The 9,974-nt window shown below is 58.3% G+C and overlaps 1 protein-coding gene and 1 long non-coding RNA gene across 2 annotated transcripts in view; one reads left to right on the top strand and one right to left on the bottom strand.

Moving 5' to 3' along the window:
• Positions 1 to 452: 452 nt before the first annotated feature.
• Positions 453 to 2,853, bottom strand: LOC105993130. The gene is made up of 4 exons (XR_001175433.1): positions 2,734 to 2,853; positions 1,188 to 1,252; positions 790 to 822; positions 453 to 532 (listed from the first exon to the last, which is right to left on the bottom strand). It is a non-coding gene; the product is annotated as an uncharacterized LOC105993130 (long non-coding RNA).
• Positions 2,854 to 6,215: 3,362 nt separating this feature from the next.
• The window catches only part of Lgi4 (leucine-rich repeat LGI family, member 4), a 6,544-nt gene continuing 2,785 nt past the window's right edge, over positions 6,216 to 9,974 (top strand). Inside the window, exons 1-6 of the mRNA XM_013026168.1 lie at positions 6,216 to 6,385; positions 6,754 to 6,825; positions 7,337 to 7,408; positions 7,894 to 7,965; positions 8,085 to 8,156; positions 8,266 to 8,435. Of these exons, the coding sequence (XP_012881622.1) occupies positions 6,216 to 6,385; positions 6,754 to 6,825; positions 7,337 to 7,408; positions 7,894 to 7,965; positions 8,085 to 8,156; positions 8,266 to 8,435 (628 nt within the window). The remainder of the gene's footprint in view (positions 6,386 to 6,753; positions 6,826 to 7,336; positions 7,409 to 7,893; positions 7,966 to 8,084; positions 8,157 to 8,265; positions 8,436 to 9,974) is intronic.

The following is a 9,974-nucleotide window of genomic DNA, read 5'->3' as shown; positions in this document are numbered from 1 at the left end:
GGAGGTGGGCGGGGTGGCAGTGGGTGAGGCCAATGCGAGGCTGGAGGCGGGCACCTGGCGGGGGCGGGCCTTGAAAGGGGCGGGGACATGGGTAGGGTGACGGTGGGGCGGGGCCGAAGGTGGGCGTGGTGGTCCAAAGAGGGCGTGGTCGACAACAAGCTGAAGGCGGAGCCGAACGGGGAGGGGGCGGGTTTAGAAGTAAGGCGGAGCCAGGACGGGGTTGGAGGTAGAGGGGTGGGTGGAAGTGCGGACTGTTTGGGGGCGTGGCCTGACGGCCACGTTCGTTTTGAGGGCGGGGCTGGGGCGGAGTCATGACTGTCCACGCGGGAAAGCGGGGGGAGGGGCAAGGTAGATGGTGGGCGTGGCCCTGGCGGGCTATGGGCGGGATCGGGAACCAGTCCATGATGGGTGGGAACGGGTCGGGATGGGTGGGGCCCAGGTGGGTGCAGACACTCACTGAGGATGATGAGGATGCCCAGGATGAAGAGGACCCCGGCAATGGTAAGGCCTCCGATCCTCAGGGATTTGTAATCTGTGGATGGGGGAGGAGGGGGGAAAGGAGATCAGTTAGAGAGCAGACAGAGGAGGAGAGGGGGAGGCAGGGGGGGGAGGCTGGAGGGGAGGAGCAGGGCGAGGGGGAGCAGGGGACAGCAGATGGGCCATCGGGTACTGTGAGAGCTTGAGTCAAAAGGGGAGAGAGACAGACAGACAGAAACAGAGACAGACAGACAGACAGAGACAGAGGGATAACAAAACCCAAGGCCTCCCCAAAATAGAAGCTCCCCTTACCATAAGTGAATGGGTCGTGTTCCGGTGAAGCTTCTGGGAAAAAAAGAGAGAGCCAGAGAGCCCAGAGTTTGGCTGCTGCCCCGACTAGGAGCAGGAGCTGGGAAAGACCCTTTGGGGCTGCTGGTCTTCCGGGGCTGGCATTTTGGGAACTGTGGGGCCCTCAGCTGACAGCCCTACCTGCCCTGGGTCCTAGCTGCCCTGTCCATCCCTGACTTGAGGTGGGGTGGGGGCCCCACCAGCCCACCCCAGCCTCATATCTTCCAGTGTGTCATCGGTCCCCAAAGACAGCCACCATCCACTCCCACCTCCAGCTGGCCCACAGGATCTTCTCCTCCTCCAAATGCCAGCCCGGGGACTCCCATTTCCTGTCACTCCATTTCCTTTCTTCTCCAACTCACCTGCCTTGGCCATGGCTAGGAGGCCCACACAGAAAACCAAGGTGTGGCTGACAGGTGCCATTGTCCTGAGGAGACAATAAGAGTAAGCGAAAGGCTGGCACCAGTGGCCCACGCCTGCAATCCTGGCTACTCAGGAGGCTGCGAGCTGGAGGATCGAGGCTCAAAGCCAGCCTGGGCAGGAAAAGATATGAGACTGTGGGGGGTGAGGGAGGGAGGGGTCACGGGGCTTGAACTCTGGGCCTGGGCACTGTCCCTCAGCTCTTCAGCTCAAGACAAGCACTCTACCACTTGAGCCAGCCACAGTGCCACTTCCGGTTTTCTGGTGGTTTATTGGAGGTTAAGAGTCTCAGACTTTCCTGCCTGGGCTGGCTTTGAACCACCGTCCTCAGATCACAGCCTCCTGACTAGCTAGGATTACAGGCGTGAGCCACCATCGCCCGGCAATATGAGACTCTTAATTCCAATGAACCACCAGAAAATCAGAAGTGGCACTATGGCTCAAAATGGTAAAGCACTAGCCTTGAGAATAAGAGCACACAGACAATGTCCAGGCCTTGAGTTCAAGCTCCATGACTGACGAATAAATAAATAAATAAGGGGAAAGTTGGCTTGCCCCTATAATGACGCCCAAATCCAAAGGGGTTAAATCCTACACAAGCCAGGGCTTAATCACAATTGTCAGTCATTCAGCCTAGTTGCCCAAGAAACAGGGGCACCGCTGGTCTCATGGGGCTGTGTCACCAAAACAACTCACACAGTTGTAGAGAGATGGACACGCAGAGGCCTCCCTGCTCCTCAGGCCTCCACCTCCAGATTCCCCCCCACACACACACCTACCCTAGCAGGGGGTCAGAATTCCAGGTGACAGCCAGCCAGAACAGACCACACTGGGCCCTGGTCCCACGAGTCCCTCCACACCAGGGCTCCGCTGTGTCTCCTGTAGTCCCAGCACTCTAGCTCTGGGCTGCCCGCCCGCTCTCTGCCTGACCCCGGGTATAAATATCTCCCACTTCACCCCTGAGGAATTCGCACAGGCCACCGGGCCACAGCCTTTCCCTCTTCCCCCCACTTGTATGGTTTGGGGGGGTCACACATAGATAAGTAAAGCCTGGTGGGTCACAGGCTGCTGAGCCACCCCTGATTCTGTTAGGAAAGCGAGGGAGGGGGGAACCAGCCCATGGGGCCACCTCTGGGTGCCCCTAAGCAGTCAACACCAGCCAGAGACAGAAGACAGATGTGCAGGGCGTGGCCGCGCATGCGCACAGGGGCAGAGCCAGACCGCAGCCACGGCCCCCCCTCCCTCCCACTGCTGGCTGGAGGGATTGGGGGTGTCTCCGTGTGACAAGAAGATCTGTGTGCACCTACACCCTAACAGCAGGGAGTCACCCTCGTTCCTACCCCGCAGCACCCCTACTGTTTCTGTTTTCTCCTCCCAGCCATGGGTCAGGCCTGCTGGGAGCCAGGATTGGCCCCTCCTGTTCCCAAAAATAGGCCGCCCAGGCCCAGGGGAGAGGGCCTATGGGGAGTGTGGGGGGAGGACACTTACCCCAATCTCACTGTCTCCTGCTGAAAGAAGGTCCCCCCAAATGTCCGGGCTGTGACCCAGGGGCTGACACTTCAGACCCCCTGGTCCAGGGCTGGAGCCGGGCACCCCTAGCAGGCTCCCCTCTTGGCCCCACCCTTCCCCTCCCCAACCAGCAGCTGTAATTGGAGCCCGGGCTGGAGGGGGGCCAGGGGGCGGCCCCCAGCCCAGACCGCCCCGGTCCACTCAGTTAACTCTCTCAGCTCAGACTGCATCTACAGGCCGCGCCCCAGGGCATGCACAACGGATGGGGGACTCAATCTTACCTATGGGGCCTGCCCCAGCACGGAGCGTGTGCAACACCAGGGCAGAAGGTCAGGCGGGCTCAGGGTGAACAAGCCCAGCGACTTTGGATCACAGTGTTCTTTTTTGGTTTTAGTTTGGGGTTTGGGGGGTGTTTGTTTTTTCTTGGTCCTGGTTTGGGGACTTGAACTCAGAGCCTAGGTGATGGCCCTGATTTTTCCCCCCCTGTTCAAGGCTAGTACTCTATCACTTGAGTCACCGCTCTACTTCCAACCTTTTGCTATTTCTTTGGAGATCATACTCTCAGGGACTTTTCTGCCTGGGCTGGCTTGGAACTTCAATTCTCAGATCTCAGCCTCTCCAGTAGCTGGGATTACAGGCGTGAGCTACCAGGGCCTGGCTGACCACAATATTCTGTGCAGCCCTTGTCAGAGTCCCAGGGTTGTTGGTTTCTTTTGGAGGTCTTTCAGTGTGTGTGTGTGTGTGTGTGTGTGTGTGTGTGTGTGTGTGTGTGTGCTGTCTCCTGCTGGCTGTGAGGTTCACCAGGGACTAGCGTGCATGCACGTGCACACACACACACACACCACATGGACATGGCTGGCCACACAGACAGGTACAGTATGTTCGTACAGTGCAAACCACCAACCAACATGTTTAACCTTGAACTTTCCCTTCCATGAGCTCATGTGGTCCTGATTACATGTATATGGGGGGGTGGGAAGGGAGCCAGACATAATCTGAGTTCACAGGCCTTGGTGACGGAAGCTGGGGTCAGGCCTAAACTCTGCCTCCTGGTTCTGTGACATTGGGCAACCCTTGTCACCTCCCTCCCAGGATTTCCTGAGCTATAAAATGGAGAAATCAGAGGCTGGGAAGGTGACTCAGTGGTAGAGTGCTTGCCTAACATACATGAAGCCCTGGGTTCGATCCCTCAGTACCACATGCACAGAAAAAACCAGAAGTGTCGCTGTGGCTCAAGTGGTAGAGTGCTAGCCTTGAGCAAAAGAAGCTCAGGGACAGTGCCCAGGCCCTGAGTTCAAGCCCCAGGAGAAAAAAGAAAAAGAAAAAAAAAAGAGAGAAATCAAGTTGGGTCCTAAGGATTGTGGTTCAAAGCCAGCCTAGGCAGGAAAGTCTATGAGACTCTTATCCCCAGTGAACCACCAAATAATAACAATAATAATAACAGTAATGATAAAGCTGAAAGTGGAGGTGTGGCTCAAGCAATAGCAGGGGTAAAAAGCATGATCTCAGCCTCCTGAATAGCTAGGATTACAGGTGTGAGCCACTATACCAGGCCTCAAGACTGTTTTCAAGAAGAGAAAACAGACATCTAGCCAAGGGCAGCTGGTTTTCCTGAGGTTCTCCCTTGGTGATTAAGGACAGAAATGCTCCCCAGCTTTAAGTGTCAGACACCACTCTCAGGAGCCTGGATTCACACCTAGGACACATGTGGCCCAGTCTTGTACCCACATGCACCTGGCCCCAGAGACCGCCAGTGGCGCTGAGGCTCCTCCATGCCTGGCTTTCTGAGCCCCCGCAGCCTCTGGCCTGGGTGGCCCTGCACCCCAGGGTCACCAGCCATTTCTGGTTAATAATAACCCTAATGTTTACGCAGCTCAAAGGTGGGGACAGAGAAGGTAGGGCGCCAACAGGAGGTGGGGGGGGGGGCACCTGGCCAGCTCCTAGCTGATCCAGCTTCCTTCCCTTCCCCGGCTCACTCCGGATCCTTGACTGCCCCCTGGTGGAGTAGCTAGGAAGTCCCTAGCTGGGTGATGCTGGGTAAATAACTCTCTAAGTCTCCGTTGCTCAGGAGGTTGAGATCTAAGGATCTGGTTCAAAGCCAGCTGGGGCAGGAAAGGCTGTGAGACTCTTATCTCCAATGAACCAACAAGAAGCTGGAAGTGGAGGTGTGGTTCAAGTAGTAGAGTGCCAGCTAAGGGATAGCCCAGGCCTGAGTTCAAGTCCCAGTACTGGTGTGTGTGTACCCGTGTGCACGGGTATACACACACACATACACACACTCAGGCTCTGCCTCTGGCTGTTCATCCTCTTCCTCAGTTTCTCTCCCTGGAAACAGATACAAAATCCTCCCTCCCGCCCTCCCCCGCCTTTTTTTCCCCCAATCCTCAGGGCCTGAGCACTAGCCCTGAGCTATTTTTACTCTACCACTTGAACCACTCTTTTAGTTTGTTTGGGTTTTGTTTTGGCGGTTCATTAGAGGTAAGAGTCTCACGGCCTTTCTTGCCCAGGCTGGCTTTGAACCATGATCCTCCGATCTCAGCATCTTGAATAGCTGGGACGAGGGACATGAGCACTGATGCCCAGCTATAAGAGGAAGTTTTAGCGCAGAGCTTGGGGCTGAGTTAAGAGCAGCAAGGGAGATGGCGTGCCAGTTGGCAGGACCTTGGGCTGAGTGAGCTGTGGGGTTCTAAGGGTTAATTACAGAGGAGGGGAAAGGAGGGGGGACAGGCAGGGCAATGGCCCTGCCCAGTATGGCCACCAGAGGGCACAGTTGGACCTGCGCTGGCCCTTCTATGCCCTGTGACAGCGCCCACCACACCCTCCAAGAGAAGGGGCCCCGGCTGGGCGTGGCCAGTGTCCCCCACCCCATCTCCCATCTGTACAGCCACCTGATCCCCGCCCTGGGGACCACCGCCTGGACGGACTGATGGGAGCATCTGGGATGGGGGTTAGCTGGGAGCGGGCTGATGACCCCCCCTACCTCCCCCCAGAGAACACGGGTCCCTTCCCCAGGTCCCCAGGCTGTGCTTCTGAGAGCCTCTGACCCCCTCCCCCCTCTCCCCCTCCCCTGCCCCTCCCCCTCCTCATCCTCTAACTCTCCCTGGCTGAACTCATCTGAGGCCATCGGGGAGCAGGGGCGCGGGCGGCGGCAGGGAGGCCGGCGATGCAGAGGGACACACGGACACACACACCCAAAGAGCTTGAGCCCCGGACAGACGGACAGACACACCGAGGCCTGGAGATCCACACTGGAGATTCAAGTCAGGAAGCGAAAAGAGACCCCATAGCAAGTCAGACGGCCGAGATCGCATCGCAGGGCCGCGGGGCAGGCCGAGAGCAAGGCGCTCGCCCCCTCCGGGCTGCGGGGCGCCGGCTGGCATCATGTAGAGTGTGCAGGGGGGAGCCGGCCGGGTGGAGGCTGCAGGGGCTTTAGTGGGGGGCTGGAGGGGAAGGGCAGGGGGATGGGCGGGGTGGTGCTGCTGCTGTTGCTGCTGGCTGGGGCAGGGGTAGGGGTGGCTTGGAGACCCCCAAAAGGGAAATGCCCCCCTCGCTGCTCCTGCTCCAAAGACAGCGCCCTGTGTGAGGGTTCCCCAGAGCTGCCCGAGAGCTTCACCCCAACACTTCTGTCACTGTGAGTGTATGGTCCTCATGGGGCTGGGGGAGTGGGGGGGGAATGGGAGACCCCCCAAGGGTGGAGGCAGAAAGCGGGGGGGGGCAGGATCCCTCTCCCCAGCAGGAACTTGGAGAGCAAAGGATCTTGGGATGTTCGGGAGAGAGCTAAGAGGGTTCAGAAGGCAGTACTGGGGAGATGTGGGGGCTCAGGGAGTGAGCAATCAGGGGGTGCAAGGTGAGTACTGTTGGGGTCCTTGAAAACTACGAGGGCAAGTAGGGGGGAGAAGCACGGAGCTCCCCAGCAGGGCGGGGCGGGGTGGGGAGGTTGGGTTTGGGATAGAACCTTGAGATGGCTTTCTCCTGACGCCCCCCCCACCGTGTCTCCAGCTCACTTGTGAGACTGGGGGTGCCCCAGCTGAAGGCCGGAAGCTTCCTCAAGATGCCAACTCTGCACCTGCTGTGAGTGAGGCCTGGGCCCTGGGCTGCAGGAATTCCTGCCCGTGTGTGCGTGTGTGCATGCACGAGGGTGTTAGTCCCATGGAGTGTGTACATGCGCATGTGGGAGCCACCTCTGTCCACGTACACCCACCAAGAGCCATGTGGGGGCCCATGGGCTGAGAGTGAAGACCAAAGTTCCAGAGTCAGAAGGGGGTCTGAGCCCCGTGCTAGTAGCTCACACCTGTAATCCCAGCTACTAAGGAGGCTGAGATCTGAGGATCATGGTTCAGAGCCAGCCAGGGGAGAAAAAAAAAAAATCTGTGTGAGACTATTTCCGATGGAATAACAAAAAGCCAGATGTGGAGCCGTGGCTCAAGTGGTAGAGCACCAGCCTTGAGCACCCGTGGGGGGTGGGGGCGGGGCAACCACAATGCTCAGGCCCTGAGTTCAAACCCCAGCACTGGCAAAGGAAGCAAGAAGGGAGGGAGGGAGGGAGGGAGGGAGGAAAATTTCCATCTCGCTCCTTTCTCAGACTCTTCACATCCAACTCCTTCTCTGTGATTGAAGACGATGCATTTGCCGGCCTGGCCTATTTGCAGTACCTGTGAGTCAGGGCCGGGGCGGGGCACAGGTGGGCTTGGGAGGAGATGCCTGGCGCACCTGCAGCAACCAGAGTAGCAGCAGGAGCTGATGATGGTGATAAAAATGGTGGAACTAGCCGGGCGCTGGTGGCTCACGCCTGTAATCCTAGCTACTCAGGAGGCTGAGATCTGAGGATCGGGGTTCAAAAGCCAGCCCGGGGAGGAAAGTCCAGGACACTTTTCTCACCAGTGAACCAGCAGAAAACCGGAAGTGGAGGGGTGGCTCAAGTGGGAGAGCACCAGCCTTGAGCCACAGAGCCTAGAGACAGCACCACCCAGGCTCTGAGTTCAAGTCCCAATACCCCCTCCTACACACAAACACACACACACACACACACAGGGTTTTTCAGGTTTCTCTGCCATCACTGAAGTGAGGGGCCCAAAGGTAACACTTCCCATGGTCTCCCAACCCTGGGGCACCCCCTCACCCTGCCTCCCCCGCCTCCAGCTTCATTGAGGACAACGAGATCGGCTCCATCTCCAAAAATGCTCTCAGAGGTCTTCGCTCACTCACTCACCTGTGCGTGCCCCCCCTCGCCCTCCCTGACCACACCCCGTACCGCCCCCTCCCCCCATGCCCCTGTCCCCTGTCCCCAAGAGAGCTGATGGGGTTCCCTTCTCTTCCTCTCCTTCCCCAAGGAGCCTGGCCAACAACCGCCTGGAGGCCCTGCCTCGATTCCTCTTCCGAGGCCTGGACACCCTGACCCATGTGTGAGGATGGGGAGGTGGGGGGCCCTCCCCGCTCACCCCCATCCACCGCTCCCACCCAGGTGGGGCAGCTGGGTCCCAGCCCCTTTCCCTCCGTGGCTTTTGGTCCCAGGGATCTGCGGGGAAACCCTTTCCAGTGTGACTGCCGCGTGCTGTGGATCCTGCAGTGGATGGCCACGGTGAACGCCAGCGTGGGCACCGGGGCCTGCGCCGGCCCCGCCGCCCTGGCCCGCACGCAGCTCCAGCATCTGGAGCCAGCCAGCTTCAAGTGCCGGTCTGTAGGTAAGAGTGTGCAGCCCAAGCCGGGCACGGTGCCTCATGCCTGTAATCCCAGCCACTCAGGAGGCGGAGATCTGAGGATCCTGGTTTAAAGCCAGCCCCAGCAAGAAAGTCAGGGAGCCTCTTATCTCCAATCAACCAGAAACTGGAAGTGGCACTGTGGCTCAAGTGGTAGAGCGCTCACCTTGAGCAAAAGAGGCTCAGGGACAGCGCCCAGGCCCTGAGTTCAAGCCCCACTACTGACTACAAAAACAAAAGGAGTTCACAGCCTTCTCCCACCCCCAGGGCTAAGAGGGACAGCAAGGGCTCTCCTCCCCTCCCACCGCTCCCAGGAGAAGGCTAGGGGCGTAGGGGGCGCTGGCAGCCAGACGGAGGGACTGACTTCACTTCTGGTCCTGTTTTAGGCCTGTGAAATCTTGAACACATAGCATCATGCTCCCAGACTCAGTTTCCTTATCTGCAAAATAAGAACATGAAGGCAAAGCCGGGCGCCGGTGGCTCACACCTGTCATCCTAGCTACTCAGGAGGCTGAGATCTGAGGATCACGGTTCAAAGCCAGCCCAGGCAGGAAAGTCCGTGAGACTAAACTAGAAAACCGGAAGTGTGCTGTGGCTCAAGCAGTAGAGCGCTCGCCTTGAGCTGAAGAGCTGAGGGACAGCGCCCAGGCCCAGAGTTCAAGCCCCATGACCGACCCCCCCCCAAAAAAAAAGCTAAGGGTCAGTACTGAGGCCCTGAGTTGGAGTCCCAGCACTAACACACACACACACACACACACACACACACACCCCTTAGCTGTGACATGTTTTGGGGACAGGACTCAAGGCACAAGGAGGTTTATCTCCAGGGTCACCCTTGTTTTGTTTTTCTTCTGGGGCTGGGGCTGAAAGCCAGAGCCCCGCCCACCCAGGCAGGCGCTTTGCTGCCCAGCCACACCCCAGGCCTGGGAAACTGTATTCAGTGACTGCACAGGCCTTCAGTGACACCCACCCCCCTCCCCAGCCCCAGAAGTGAGGGGGACACTGTGGTGTTGACCTCATGGGACAAACAGTTCTGGGGATTAGGCAGGCGGGTGCTAAGTGAGACATGATACCAAGAAGAATGCTGTAAAGAGGGGCTGGAAAAGTGGCTCAGTGGTAGAGTGCTTGCGTGCATACATGAAGCCCTGGGTTCGATTCCTCAGCACCACATAAGCAGAAAAAGCCCGAAATGGCTCTGTGGCTCAAGTAGCCTTGAGCTGAAGAGCTGAGGGACAGCGCCTAGGCCTAGAGTTCAGGCTCCACGACTGGCAAAAAAGAATGCTCTAAAGACAGCATTGGGGCTCACGCCTGTCATCCTAGCTACTCAGGAGGCTGAGATCTGAGGATCAATGTTTGAAGCCATCAGCTTGAAGCCAGCCGGGGCAGGAAAGGTCCATAAAACTTATCTCTAAGCCGGGCGCTGGTGGCTCATGCCTGTAATCCTAGCTACTCAGGAGGCTGAGATCTGAGGATCGCGGTTCAAAGCCAGCCGGGGCAGGAGAGACCGTGAGACTCCTATCTCCA

The sequence above is a fragment of the Dipodomys ordii genome, unplaced genomic scaffold (assembly GCF_000151885.1).
Source record: "Dipodomys ordii isolate 6190 unplaced genomic scaffold, Dord_2.0 Scaffold92, whole genome shotgun sequence".
In the NCBI taxonomy this organism is placed as follows: Eukaryota; Metazoa; Chordata; class Mammalia; order Rodentia; family Heteromyidae; genus Dipodomys; species Dipodomys ordii.
This window is presented reverse-complemented; position numbering and strand designations above follow the sequence as displayed.